Source organism: Panicum virgatum, chromosome 2K (assembly GCF_016808335.1).
Source record: "Panicum virgatum strain AP13 chromosome 2K, P.virgatum_v5, whole genome shotgun sequence".
Lineage (NCBI taxonomy): Eukaryota > Viridiplantae > Streptophyta > Magnoliopsida > Poales > Poaceae > Panicum > Panicum virgatum.
In genome coordinates, this window is record NC_053137.1 from 7,158,365 (window position 1) to 7,173,474 (window position 15,110).

The window sequence follows — 15,110 nt, forward strand, 5'->3', positions numbered from 1 at the left end:
CACCGTCGTCGCACGCTCCTCCGGCCGCCCCTGCTCTGCCGCCTCCGCGCCGCGCCGCACCGTGTGGCTCCTCCGCCTCCGCGCAGGCTGCCCCCGCCCTGGCCACCCGCAGCGCCGCGCCGGCCGGCCGCTGCCGCCCGCCCACCCCGCCGCGTGCGGATCCGGCCGGCGAGTTGGAGCATGAAGGGGAGATGAGGGTGAGCCAGCGGAGCACGCGGGGTGGCCAACGACCATGTTGGATCGAATGTGGCGGTCCACGTAGGTAGTCAACACTGGTCAGAGGCGTTTTGGACCTCAAGTGACACACTTGAATAGATCGTGGGCCTAAAAATGCATTTTCAAATTTCATGGACCGAAACAGAACATGTCAACTAGTTTAAGGACCCCCAGTGCATTTTACTCTTCTTTTAAATACAGGCTCTGCCTCCCACAGGGATTAGGGCGGTGTGTGTTTCGATCCTAGGCAAGCTTTCTTTGCATCAGATATATGTGGCAATCTTTTCAAAGTGACTCGACCTATCCGAAAAGTTATATGGTCTTTTTGCCTACAATGGGAAAAGGTGAAACAAGGCTTGCTTATGGATACTTGAATTCACAATTTGTTCAATTTAAGAGTTATTTTTTATAAATGGAGTACACATTTTGAAAGTCATAATGCATATTTTTAAATTTTAAAACAATTCATATTTTTGTACGCTTGTTTTTTTTGAATTACAAACTATCACACACAGAAGAGCATGTGCACTCTATTTCTATGAGCACTTCTGATAGACCGAGGTAACAACGTATTTGGAGATTGTGAAGTCACCATGAACGTGTTGTTGTCGACGACATGTCACCTATCATTGAAAGAACGGTTTAAAGAACATATAAATATGAACACTCACATATGTAAACGCGCACACCTCCTCCTACGATCACCTTGAGAAGTTGGACCGAAACATCTTGATATACAATACATGAAAAAAAGAGAATCCAAACTAAGTCGGTGTCTTAAACGTGAATGTACATAGTAGATCCCATCATGAGAACTAATGTAAAAATACGAGCATCCGTGTCACACTATATTTAATCTGCATAAATATTGCTAGTAATCCACCGATGCAGGGCATACTCCCTCCGTCCCAGTTTAACCGCATTTGTACCATTCAAAAAATATCCCATATTAACTGCACTCCTCCGTACTCAGCCTATGTTTGTTTTGGGCCGCGCGGCGGTGCATTTGTCAAATAAAAAATCTCGCGGCCGCAGCAGCAGGAGGGAGCCTCGCGGCCGATCTGGACCGTCCACTTCTCGGTCACCCCTCCGACCCTGCTGCCACGTCGCACGGGCCGCCGACTGCCTCCAGAGGTGGTAGAAAAAAACTATTGGGAAAAGGATACTCCGTAGATCGAGAGAGAGACTGGTTCTCACCAGGTCTGGCAGAGGCAGCAGAATACCTGCTGTACCCTAAGTTATACAGGGGTAGTAACGTCATTATCTATGAATACTAAGTTTTCTATTCAAATTCTACAATTGGGACAGATGGAGTACTCTGATTTGAAAAAGTAGCATCCTTAAATTCGCGTTCAAGGATTTTTTTTGACAAATTCAGAATACACGCACAAGATTTTTTTTTTGAAAAACACAGGCTCAAGATTTTATCATTAAAAAAAGATTCTATCATTAAAGCGCAATATTTGAACGTGCCAGGTGCCAACGTGCTGCCCACTCATTGAATGGCAGGCACTCGAGTGCCCAACTGTTCTATCGCTCCGCGCACCCACCGTTCCAGCCCCGTTCCGAACCATCCAGAAGCCCAATCGCCTCCCCGCCCAGCCGACGGCTGAGATCCACCACTTCCTCATGCCTCGTCACATCCGACGGCCCATCCGCCCCACGCCCTCCGCGGCCATTTCTCCGCCCTTCATTCACCGCGCCAGCTCGCCAACTTTTACTGCTCCCATCAAAGCCGCGCACACGAAAAGCGCGCGGCGGGGGTGGCGGTAAAAATAGAAAGAAAGAAAAAAAAACAGCACGCGAGCGAGCGCCTCCGCGTTTCGAGCGGAAAGGGGAAAGTAGAACAAGGAGAGATCGAGAGAAATTAAAAAAAAATCCACCGGCTTCTCGTGGTCTCCTTCCAAACCCTAGCGCCGCGCCGCACCGCCCCACCGCGCCGTCGCCGCCGCCGCCGCCGCCGCGCGCCCATGGCCAAGTCGCGGCCGCCCAAGCGGATCCTCGAGTCCTATACCATCAAGGGATCCGACAAAGTCATCAAGCGTGAGCCCCCTCTCTGCCCCTTCTGATCCGGAATTCGCGGGGGGTTTGGGGGGATTTTCCTGTGGAACAGCTTGTTTCGCGGGGTATGGGGATGGGGGGACTCGATTCCCGGGCCCTGGGATTCGCGGGGTGTTCGCTTCGGGGTGTGGATTGATGCCGCCGGAAATGGTCGCGTCCATTGGGCCATTTCGACCGCTGTGTGCTGGGTTGGGAATGGTATTTGGTTGTGCTTCTACCGTGGTTATTTCGGTTGTTTGGTGCTCTGCTCACTGCGCAGAACTCGATGCCTAATTGTGGTTTGAGATCAATTGGCACCGTGAAGGCGCAATCTTCGAGGGGGGTTAGCATCACAGTGCTAGTATAATAGAGCTCTGCTCTGATCGCTGCAAACTTCCATTTGCAATTCTTCTGTTAGCGGCGAATTCTGTTTGCGGGAAAGTTCAGACTTTCAGTATTTTTTTTAGAAGAAGACTTTCAGTATTTGTGGATGCGCTTGTTTCGGCTTGGCATGTATGCGTATAGAACAAGCTCTATTTTTTACTTAGGGTGGTTGATGAACAGTCTATTACGATTTAAGTGCTCTTAGATTAGATTATCCCCAGCTCACTAGTATATCCTCTTGCCTCAGCACTCGCATTGCAGCTTGAAAGCCGGCACGTGAACAGCGTATTTTGCTACAGTAGTTCCATCAAGCTGCCTTAGAACAGTAGGGGTGGTTTTGTTTATGTTAATATTTCTCAGTGCTTTGATGAACAATGCTCCTTTTGCATTTGATTGATTCTCTAATTTTGTTTCTTCCAGCTGGCGATTGTGTGCTAATGAGAGCATATGATGCACCAAAGCCACCCTATGTGGCAAGAGTTGAGGCAATTGAGGCAGCAGGATCTCGAGGCACAAATGTGAGAGTACGAGTCAGATGGTATTATAGGCCTGAGGAGTCCATTGGTGGGAGGCGTCCTTTTCACGGTTCCAAGGAGGTCTTCCTCTCTGACCACTATGATGTACAAAGCGCTGACACGATCGAAGGGAAGTGCAATGTCCACAGCTTCCGGACTTATACAAAGCTTGATTCTGTCAATGCTGAGGATTTCTTCTGCCGCTTTGAGTATAAATCAGCGACAGGCAGCTTCGTGCCCGACCGGATTGCTGTGTAAGAATTCAGCTTTTTTTTTTGCGATTACATCATTTTAAATTTGCAAGCTGTTGCAAGTTCCATATTATCAGGTCCATTGATTTGTGCAAGTGTTGATCTCTTACTACCGCTAGTCTGAAATAGATTATGCTTCAGATAGCTAGCTTTAGTTTTCCAAAGTAGCATTTCACCCTACACGCTCCTTTATGGGTTTGCTTATTGGTATTGGAGTTAGATCAATTACAAAATTACTAGGAGTAGAAACATTTATAAACCATATGTGTATTTCTTCCCTTATATTGTGTGGATAGGGGCACAAGGTCAAAATCATGAGTACCTTGAATTGCGGTATAGATGATACTTGCCCTTAGTTTAGTTCCATGTCCTTTGTCGATGATTTTCGCACGTTGCTCCAGCGATTCCACACATGCTTTTATTTTAGAAGTGGTAGTTGTTTTTTTAAGGCCATAATTTTGGTAAGTTCATATATGTTTGCATTGGCATGCACCTGTATGCCTTCAATACGATTTATTCATTTCTATGTTTTTCTTAAAGAGGTGCTATGAATATCAAATATGAAAATGACATGGAATGATGGAATCCAATCATCTCCTCCAATAGCTGGTATTGGTTACCATTACTATTGAGGAAAATAAAAGAGGCACTGAAAGGTTCATGCTGTCTAGAAATTTTTTTGTTTAGGCCTTCTATTGGGTATTGGTTCCTTCTTGACTATGGAAGCGATATTCCAAACAATGCCCCTGCAGTGTGTTGTTCCTTAAAATCGTACTCTTTGTTTGATTACAAAGGTGACCCATGGAGTTAGCTGCCGGCAATCATAGTCACAAAGTTCCTGGGTCGAGGAACGGGGTCGAGGGTCGTCCCTTTAAAAAATTATGGTACGAAGGGGTATACCTCTATGGAATGATAAATTATTATGTGGAACGTGACCCTAATTCATCTGGGTCGATATCTTCGGGTCGATGCGTCTTTAAAAAGACAAAAACTATATATATGTGCTACTAATGAAGAAACTAATCTGCACAAGCATATAAGAAATGTATAAAATAGTACATTTAGACCATACTACACATACTCAGCTCATTATCTAACAAAAACCACACCAATTCATTGTCCTTAATCTTCTTATCCCGATTAAATCTGCTAGCAATGGGACTGCGACCCCTCTCAAACCGGGACGCGATCCAACCTTGAATGGGACATTGAACCTCTTCGACCCCGACCCTCGAATCGGAACGGCGTTCCCGGGTCGTGGGACGAGGCATCGACCCCGAATTCTGTGACTATGCCAGCAATTAAAAAGGTGGTATTGGGGTAGATAGAGAAATTAGAGTTTGGGGATCACAGTTAGAAGCGAGGATATTTCTTGCTTGATTTTGAAATAGACACATGACCTCCTTGAATAGTGGATGCAGACCTCAACTTTTTGTAACAGGACCCAATTTCCTAATTGTCCTGTGACTCTATTTCCTAATTACCTACTATGAACCTAAGCTCATCAACTCCTGGACTCGCATGCGATCCTCCACCTCAAAGTTCTTAAGGTGTCGCCAGGCGGCAAATTCAGATACAACTTCAGCCCTATTACTAGTGCTAACCAAACTACATAATGACTCCAATCTTCCTCCTGTGCTACTCTGTACAGAATATGGACTGCTACTTGTCTGCCTTACCCTGTTATTCTTGGTGCTTCTTGGTTTTGAGCTGATGACACTACAGCTTATCTTATATTGGGTTGATTTTGACTTGAACTAACAACATTTATTTTACTCCCATTGTATTGTAAAACAAATCCCTGTTATTGCTAGTCTTAGGCTACCTTACCTATTTGCAGGTCTGATTTATGCATAGTTCTTGAATCTGAATGATCATTTTTGTTTGTTTCTCATCGCTTTTGAAATACATGTGCCAGGTTTTGCAAGTGTGAGATGCCATACAACCCTGATGATCTTATGATCCAATGTGAGGAATGTTCTGATTGGTGAGTATATTGATGAAGATCAAAGAGAAACTGATTTCTCAAAGTCTTGGCAAAATTTTTGTTGATACAAGATAATACTTATTTTCTTCTGGTGCATTTTTAAGTCAACAGATTGTTTTGTTGGCCTATGAATAGGTGGATTTGGTTTATATGTTTGCGATTAGGTAAAAGATACGAATTTGCTTGTTTATATGTTTGTGATTAGGTAAACGATACGAATTTGCTGGTAGGAAACCATTGCGTAATGCAAAAGTAACTAACCTGAACTGTACCAGATTGGCCAAAAATGAGTCACCTTTGTATGGTTTGTAATGCAGTATGATAATCGCTGCACTTCCTCCGCTGAGGATCAAGTATGACAAAACCAAATAAAAATAGGACATGTTCATTGCTAAGACGAAGTGTTTGTGATTAGGTAAACGGTACGAATTTGCTGGTAGGAAACCATTGCGTAATGCAAAAGTAACTAACCTGAACTGTACCAGATTGGCCAAAAATGAGTCACCTTTGTATGGTTTGTAATGCAGTATGATAATCGCTGCACTTCCTCCGCTGAGGATCAAGTATGACAAAACCAAATAAAAATAGGACATGTTCATTGCTAAGACGAAGTGTTTGTGATTAGGTAAACGGTACGAATTTGCTGGTAGGAAACCATTGCGTAATGCAAAAGTAACAAACCTGAACTGTACCAGATTGGCAAAAAATGAGTTACCTTTGTATGGTTTGTAATGCAGTATGATAATCGCTGCACTTCCTCCGCTGAGGATCAAGTATGACAAAACCAAATAAAAATAGGACATGTTCATTGCTAAGACGAAGTGCTATTCACCTACACTGAGTTCTGTTCTCAAATTCTTAGGCAGGTCGTCATTTTTGTTTTCATGCCTTTCACACACATATCTCAGTAGAAATTGTCCCCATTAAGACTTAAGGTCAACTTATAACTTTTTCTGGACACTGATCCATTCACATATCTGTCTGCGCGCCCGCGCTTGTGTGATTGACCAGCAATTTGTGATATGTAATTACACGTGCTGTAACTGTTGCTTCTGTTTTCCAGGTTTCACCCTGCTTGCATTGGGATGACTATCAAAGAAGCAAAGAAACTTGAACATTTTTTCTGCCAGACTTGTACAGCCGAAAATGGGAAGATGGCAGAGAATTCTCATGAAGCTACAGCACAATCAGAAGAAAAGGTAACTGTTGTGTGATGGGATTGCTGCTTATCATTGATGCAAATTTGTTTTTGTTATTTTAAAGTTACAATGCATATGGGAATTTTGTTGAATAATATAACTTGAAATGATCTCTTCAGCCAGTGGAGTCAAAAAGACGGAGAAGATGATGGCCCTGCTGATTAATCTATGAAAATTATGTGCGGTTGTACAAAAGCCATCTGAGGTCTGTAATGCTATTTGTTGTCGCAGTTTGTGGCTCTGGGACCCCCTAATGTCTGGCACACGCTGTACATAGTAGCTTGCAACCTGATCATATTGTTGTATTAGAGAGCATACTAGGATTTGCATGGTAGTGTTGGACTATCAGAGTATGTGTAGGTTATGGCAGCCCAATGCCAACATCAGGTGATCAAGCTTCTCTGGGCATTTTAGGACTCCTTCAGCATCCAGAAATAATACTGCCACACAGCTGGGCCTGGCCAGTCATCGTGTTCGTTCTTGGGAAAACTTTGTACTGTCATGTGAACTTTGAAATTGTCCATGTAATGCAAGCATCTCGGTGTGGTACCTGCAAAATTGTTGCTTGGAATAGGAAACTTGATTGTAAAAAGCCAGTAATAGAGAAGAAAATCTCCATCACTCTATCAAGTGTATTTATCTACACGTGTTTGCATTTTTATCTTTCAGAAAAAAAACAAAGATGCTTTTAGCATTTATCAGTTGTGAAACTGCCTGGATTGAAGGAAAAGCAATACCTGTTCAACCAGACATATAATTAATCCGAAGATACAGATTGTTTCAAGTGATTGCTCCAAATTAAAGTAAAAAAACATGAAACCACTTATCTAATCCAGTTGACCAGCAAAATCCCATCACCAAATAAGAAAGAGGATCACGAATCGAGAAGCATTTCAGCTAGCATTGGATAGCTGTAGGCAACAAATAAGTGTGTATTCAAAACATGGAGGTCTAGTCTCGATCAACTAAACTGAACAACTCAAGAGAGCAGCCGAAAAAGGCATTGTGGCCAGAAAGATTTTGTACCTTCTAGGGGCCACTTTTTTGGGACAAACCTTCACCCTTTTTTCCCAGATGCGGTAGCAGCCTGCTGCTGTCTTGTGGGATTCAGCATCACGTTTCTTCAAGATCAGAAAACTGCTTCTTAAATTGTTCAACAGCACTGTGTAACATAGCCAGCGAGTATTCCAATATCCCATGAGATAGTTGAAACGAAGGAATAAATGAGTAAATACATGCATGCAGAAAGCACCATAAATGTGCAAATACAGAAAAGCTAAAACCTTGGGTAGAGAAAGGTTGTCCTCTCTGTGCCGTTTATATAGCTATTCAGCAATTGCGGGTGATATTCCAGTTTCTCCGGAATATCAACTCCCTTATCTCTTCCTTTACATTCTTTTGTGCTCAAAGTCAAATTCCACTTTTTTGATTGACTGACAAGATGGCTCTCTTTCAACCCTGGCAAGACCTTTGAAGTATGGATCACGCAATGCCTGACACAAAAAAGTATTTAAAGAACCTCACAAACACTTAGGATTACCAAGTAAGGTTGCAAGCAACATCACACGCCCAATTTCATAGAGGAAAATGAACTGAGGCAGCAGAAAAAATTAATGTAGCAGAGCACCAAAGGATTACCTCTTCTGCAGTTGGACGTCCTTTGGGTCAAACACTAATAGCTTTTACAATAGTTTAAGTGCCAAAGGATCTGCATTTGGAATCTTGTGAGAAAATGGAACTGGGTCTTTCTTTCTCATGCTGCTCAAGTACTTTCTTGCTTTCTCATTCCGAACCTGAAAAGGAATTAAAAAAATGAAATATAGAACAACAAAGACAAGCATTTATATCTCCACCTAAATATATACAGAGTTTAACAAGACAATGGTGAAATGTAGTAACATGCCACGATAGAACTCATTGTCAAGAGGGGGGAGGGGGGGAGAATAATATGCTCAAAGAATCGTAATTACTAACTGAATTCCTTGTTGGAAATAAATTTCCGTTAAGATAATATGTGATCTTCACTGTTAAGGAAAGCGTTTAAACCGCCTAAATGTGATTAAGGAAATCTAATGAAAACCCTAATGGGCTGTGATCAGCAGGCCCATTAGGCCTGTTTCCAGAGGCTGGCCCCCAGCCCCACAGTGCCTATACAATAAAGTCGTGGTTAGCACCTTAAATCATTCAATCACGTCATTAGCTAAACCCTAGCCACCAAGACTGATCGCTAAGAGCACTGGAGGGGTTCAGAAGGCCAATCCCTCAAGGGCAGTGTCGCTGGCGTCCGGAAGGCCGCCGCTACCCCTGCGCACGGCGCATTAGGCAGCGGTGGTGGCCCGAGCTGCCAGCCCCTGCGCGGGCACGCGGCGCCCGCGGTGCGCAGCAGGCATTGCGGCGGCCAGGCCCGTGGCCCCGCGGGCACGCGGCACACGAGGCAGGCGCAAGGGGCATCAGGCGGCGGCCTCCTGGCCTGTGCTTGCGCAGCGCATGGTTAGGCATGGCCCGACGCGGCGCTGGCGAGCCATGCCCTAAGTGGCGGGGGCGCTGTCATGACGACGCGGCGCGGAGCAGAGGCTCCGGCCAGCGGCGGCGGCTGCTCACGGAGTGAGGAGAAAAAGAAAGAAAGAGGAGTGTGCTGAGTTTTAGGGTTCCGACCAGCCAATCTTTTTTTATACGGCACCAGATCATTTTGTGACCCTTGGATCGTAACGAACGACTGAGATTGCTCCGCATTAGGGTTTCGCGGGACAGGCCGAACTGGGCCGTTTGCGCGCTTTTGGGCCGCGCGCAAGGCAATATTTTGGGCCATCTTTGCGAGTTTGAGCCCAGTTTTAAGTTATAAAGCCTTTTTTAACCTTTTTTAATGTTTTAAGCTTAATTTAATTGCTGTTTCTATTTAAAGCTTTATTTAATTTCTGTTGCACTTATTAATTACCAGCATTATGTTTATTATTTTTCCATGAGTTACGTAAATGCCTTTATGATGTTTTAATTGCATTTATTCACTGAAAATTATGTTTATCCACCATGAGCAATTAAGATGCACTCTATTTAAATGGAACCATCGGGAAGTTTATTTAGAGCACTTATAATTAATTCTGACCATTATTGTTTTAATTACGAGTTTTAATGATAAATTTCATTTGTTTTCCCATCGGTGATGCAAATTGAAATTTATGTATGATTTTGATTAGACCATCGTAGGGTTAATTTCATACTTCTTATGAGCATCTTAATTGTGAATTTAATGATGTTATTGTTCTCATGATTTTCAGTGAACACTGTGACGGACTACCTAAAGTCCATTGAGCCCCTGAATGGCACCAACTACCCCAGCTGGTATAATGATATTCAGGTGGCCATTGCTGTGTGCGAGTATGATCTCGCCTTACGTGAGGATAAGCCAGCAGCGCCCACTGATCCCAATGGTGATCGGACTGCCAGTGAGAAGTGGAAGAGATGTAATAGGTTGGCAACCATGATCATTAAGCAAATGATCACGCCTGCCATCTGTGGTGCTATTCCTGATAAGGACCAGGATGGTAATGTTCTGACAGCCAAGGAATATCTCGCTAAGGTGGAAGAGAATTTCAAGAGCTCGTCCAAGACTTATGCTAGCACTCTCATTATGAAGATGCTGACTTCACAGTATGATGAGCTAAGTGGAATCAGGGAGCACATTATGAGCATGTATGACATGGACAATAAGCTGAAGACACTAGATATGTCTATCTCTGATGGGTTTCTGGTGCATCATTATGACTTCACTTCCTGCATAGTATAGTCCCTTCAAAATAAGTTACAACACTCAGAAGGTGACTTGGAGCATGGCTGAGCTTATTAGCTACTGTGTTGAGGAGGAAGAAAGGCAGAAAGCTGAAAGGATGAAGGATGCTATCAACATGGTCAGCGAGCGCTTTGGGCGTGTTAGCGTCAGCAACACTCCTAAGCATTAGGCTGAGTCTAGCAGCAGCAGGCAGCATAAGAAGAAGTTTAAGGGCCATAAGGGCAAGGATGTGCAGCATAAGAAGACTTCTGAGAAGAGGCTGTGCAAGTTCAGCAAGTCTCCTAACCATGAGCAGAAAGATTGCCATGGTTTTAAGGACTGGCTGAAGAGCAAAGGTACAATTATTGATTATGTATCTTTCATTGATGAATCATTCTTAGTAAATTTTTCTCCTAATACTTGGTGGATTGACTCAGGTGTCGCTGTGTATATTTCCAATTCATTACAGGTATTCAGTTCGATCCGAACTATAAGAGAGGTGGAGCGAAGCCTAAGAGTGGCTGATGGCAATGAGGTCAAGGTTGAAGGCATTGGGAGCTTCGACTTGGAGCTACCGGGCGGCTTCAACCTTCATTTAAATGTTCTTTATGTTCCCAGTTTGAAGAGAAATCTTATTTTAGTTTCACATTTAGATAAGTCGGGACATATTTGTGAGTTTGGCAACTCTAAGTGCAATATTAAGTTTCATAATATAAGTGTTGGCCTTGGTCATTTACAAGGCGATCTTTATTTGCTCTCTCTTGATGATTATTCTGTGATGAATGTGAATGATGTAATGCATAAGCGCAAGCGTGATGATGAGACTTCTTCGAAATTGTGGCACTGTCGTTTAGGCCACATTTCGAGGGGGGAGAATTGAGCGTCTCATTAGAGAAGAGATACTCCATTCGTTAGATCTTTCTGAGTTAGATCAACAATGCGTTGATTGTATTAAGGGGAAATTCACTAAGACGATTAAGAAAGGAGCTACTCGGAGTTTGGGCCTATTAGAAATAATTCATACTGATATTTGTGGCCCGTTCCCAGTAAAGTCTGTTGATGGTTTTGACTCGTTCATTACTTTCACAGATGACTTCTCTCGTTATGGCTATATTTACCCCATTCGTGATCGATCCGAGTCATTAGATAAATTTAAAATATTCAAGGCTGAAGTGGAAAATTAGCATAATGTCACTATTAAATTAGTGAGATCGGATCGAGGTGGTGAATATTATGGGAGACATGCTCCATTCGGCCAAGTACCTAGACCATTCGCTAAGTATCTTGAAGAGAATGGTATAAAGGCCCAGTACAATATGCCGGGCGAACCACAGCAAAATGGAGTAGCTGAGCGTCGCAATCGTACACTTATGGACATGGTACGTAGTATGCTTAGTTATTCTACCTTGCCTGTGGAACTGTGGATGGAAGCGCTAAAGACAGCCACGCACATACTTAATCGGGTTCCTTCCAAGTCTGTTCCTAAGACACCTTATGAATTGTGGTTTGGGAAGAAACCGATGCTTAATTATTTGCGTGTGTGGGGCTGCCTAGCCGAAGCTAAGTTATTTAATCCACAGCAAAAGAAATTAGATGATAAGACGGTAAGCTGCTATTTCATCGGATATCCTGATAAGTCGAAGGGATACCGATTCTACTGTCCTGATCGCTTCACTAAGTTTGTTGAGACCAGACAGGCTGTATTCCTTGAGGATTCAAGAATCAGTGGGAGCTTTCCGAGGAGGGAAATTAACCTTGAAGAAATACGAGCTGAGCTTCCCATCCTGATTATTCAAGAAACAGTAACACCTCAGTTAGTGCCGCTGTTTGTTCCTTCCGTTCAGAGTACACCATCTGTTCAGATTACGCCTCCTATTCAGAGTACTAGCACCGCTCCACCAGTTGTAGTACCTCCTGAGCCTGCGAGCGAATCACAAGCAGAGCAAGTGGCGCCTAATGCTGAAGTTGAAAACCCTGTCGAGGTGCCTCATGCTGCACCTCAACCAAAACCTCAGCCTATTCAGCCCTTAAGAAGATCACAGCGGGCTAGGAAACAGACAACTTTCCCTAATTATGAGACATACTTGAGTGAAGAAATGTATGACATTGGGAAAGTTGATGATCCTAACTCGTTCAGGGAGGCAGTATCATGTGAGAATTCTGCCAAATGGGTTGAGGCCATGGAAGAAGAGCTTAAGCCCATGAGTTCTAATGATGTTTGGGATCTGGTAGATATTCCTGATGGAGTCAAACTAGTAGGCTGTAAATGGGTCTACAAGACTAAACGTGACTCTAAAGGGAATGTCGAGCGATTCAAAGCAAAACTCGTAGCCAAGGGTTTTACACAAAAGGAAGGGGTTGATTATAATGAAACTTTCTCCCCTGTGTCTAAGAAAGATTCTTTCAGAATCGTCATGGCGCTAGTGGCTCATTATGATTTAGAGCTACATCAGGTGGATGTTAAAACTGCGTTCCTTAATGGTGACTTGGATGAGACTATCTTCATGGCACAGCCGGAAGGCTTTGTTGTGAAGGGCAAGGAACATATGGGATGCAAACTAAAGAAGTCCATCTATGGACTTAAGCAAGCGTCAAGACAATGGAACCTTAAATTCGATCAAGTGATTAAGAAATTCGGATTTAAGGAGAATGATGTGGATAATTGTATCTACACTAAGATTAAGGGTGGTAAATTCATAATTCTAGTGCTTTATGTGGATGATATCCTTTTAGCGAGTAGCGATAAGCGTATGCTGCATGAGACAAAGGAATTTCTTTCATCCAACTTTGATATGAAAGATCTTGGTGAGACCTCTTATGTTCTGGGCATTGAGATACACCGAGATAGGACCAAAGGAGTACTAGGATTATCTCAGAAAGCATATATTGAGAGAATGCTTAAGAGATTTAATATGGATAAGAGTAAGGCCACACCTATTCCATTAGCGAAGGGCGATAAATTTAGTGAAGCCCAATGTCCTAAGAACCAATTGGAATTAGATGAGATGAAGGACATACCTTATGCTTCAGCTGTCGGAAGCCTGATGTATGCACAAGTCTGTACGCGTCCTGACTTGGCATTTGCTACCGGAATGTTTGGAAGATATCAGAAAAATTCTGGAAAGGTCCACTGGGTAGGTGTCAAGAAGGCATTACGTTACTGCCAAGGCACTAAAGACTTCATGCTCACATATAGAAGATCAGATAACCTTGAAGTTGTTGGTTGTACTAATGCTGACTTTGCGGGCTGTGTGGATAGTAGGAAATCTACATCAGGATATATCTACACGTTAGCCGGTGGAGCAATATCATAGAAAAGCTCTAAGCAAAGTTTGGTTGCAGCGTCGACGATGCAAGCTGAATTTGTGGCATGCTATGAAGCAACAGGACAGGCTGTATGGCTTAAGAATTTTATTCCGGTCCTTAAGGTTATTGACAACATTACGGAACCTATAACGTTATACTGCAATAATCAGTCTGTAATATTCTTTTCGAGTAACAACAAGTCAAGTGGCGCTTCCAAACACATTGACCTTATATATCGTGTTGTGAAAGAAAGATGCCAGGATCGAACCATTAAGTTTGAGCACATAAGAACTAATGCTATGTTAGCGGATCCGCTCACTAAAGACTTACCACCGAACGTGTTTAAGCAGCACGTTACTAATATGGGTTTGGTGGATAGTCTTTAGGTCCTGGTTTAGGGCCATTATGATCTCCCTATTAATGAATAAGCATTCTACCGAGGTGTTTCAGTGAGACTGTGGGTAATGGGGTCCCAGTAGTGTATCAAGCTGCTGACGACGCATTGGTCCGGTACTTACTGTTATACTGAGGGTGAACTTTAAGTGTGATACGAACATTTAGCTTAACCGTTCGATCAAGTGGAAGAATGTTGGAAATAAATTTCTGTTAAGATAATATGTGATCTTCACTGTTAAGGAAAGCATTTAAACCATCTAAACGCGATTAAGGAAACCTAATGAAAACCCTAATGGGCTGTGATCAGCAGGCCCATTAGGCCTGTTTCCAGAGGCTGGCCTCCAGCCCCACAGTGCCTATAAATTAAGGTCGTGGTTAGCACCTTAAATCATTCAATCACGTCATTAGCTAAACCCTAGCCACCAAGACTGATCGCTAAGGGCACTGGAGGGGTTCGAAAGGCCAATCCCTCAAGGGCAGTGTCGCTGGCGTCCAGAAGGCCGCCGCTACCTTGCTCGCGCATCTACATCAATAAGAACGCCTACTTCCTCTACGGCTCGGGCATCATCAACTCAGGAGGCACACATGGCTGCTACTTCAACCGCTAATGCTGGTATAATGTCTACTATTTTCCGCATTAGATAGATCTGTCATGAACTAGGTTATGTTAAGATCTTGGGTTATTAGCCTCTAATGTTTAAGCCTGCCTAATTCTAACATTCCTCTGTCAATATAGTGAGCATTTGTATGATATAACTATAGGGCTCACCATGGAGGAGGAGGATCCAAAAAGCTCGGTATCTTTGTATCATCTTGTTGCAACATAATCCTACAGGGCATATGTATCAAATTTGATATCCATTATAATTCAATCCAATAAACAAAAGGACAGATTTCCCCCCCTTACATACCATCCCAGATACTGTTATTGGGGTATCTATGAATGCAACTCGTGCTAGTCCAAAGTCACATATTTTCAGTTTGTAGTTAGAGTTCGCTAAAATATTCTTGGGCTTCAGGTCACCATGATAAACATTAGCTGCAATTATT

At 43.3% G+C, this 15,110-nt stretch overlaps 1 protein-coding gene and 1 long non-coding RNA gene across 3 annotated transcripts; one reads left to right on the forward strand and one right to left on the reverse strand.

Annotated features, from left to right (window-relative positions):
* The first annotated feature begins 1,985 nt into the window (after positions 1–1,985).
* On the forward strand, positions 1,986–7,235 carry LOC120664315 (chromatin remodeling protein EBS-like). The gene is made up of 5 exons (XM_039943474.1): positions 1,986–2,259; positions 3,061–3,409; positions 5,325–5,393; positions 6,457–6,592; positions 6,712–7,235. Exons 1-5 carry the CDS (start codon positions 2,187–2,189, stop codon positions 6,739–6,741), a joined length of 657 nt encoding a protein of 218 aa, XP_039799408.1. The 5' UTR covers positions 1,986–2,186; the 3' UTR covers positions 6,742–7,235.
* Positions 6,598–15,110, reverse strand: LOC120664324. 2 transcript variants are annotated; one of them, XR_005670837.1, is made up of 6 exons: positions 14,972–15,110; positions 14,830–14,889; positions 8,231–8,385; positions 7,876–8,085; positions 7,619–7,754; positions 6,598–7,503 (listed from the first exon to the last, which is right to left on the reverse strand). It is a non-coding gene; the product is annotated as an uncharacterized LOC120664324 (long non-coding RNA). The 2 variants fall into 2 exon arrangements; XR_005670841.1 differs by lacking the exons at positions 14,830–14,889; positions 14,972–15,110 and adding an exon at positions 8,767–8,930.

Excerpts from the sequence above, each read along its gene's own strand:
- LOC120664315 (XM_039943474.1), top strand. The coding sequence starts at position 2,187 with ATGGCCAAGTCGCGGCCGCCCAAGCGGATCCTCGAGTCCTATACCATC. Across the intron at positions 2,260-3,060 it reads ATCCGACAAAGTCATCAAGC|CTGGCGATTGTGTGCTAATG; the intron begins GTGAGCCCCCTC and ends TGTTTCTTCCAG. Across the intron at positions 6,593-6,711 it reads CAGCACAATCAGAAGAAAAG|CCAGTGGAGTCAAAAAGACG; the intron begins GTAACTGTTGTG and ends TGATCTCTTCAG.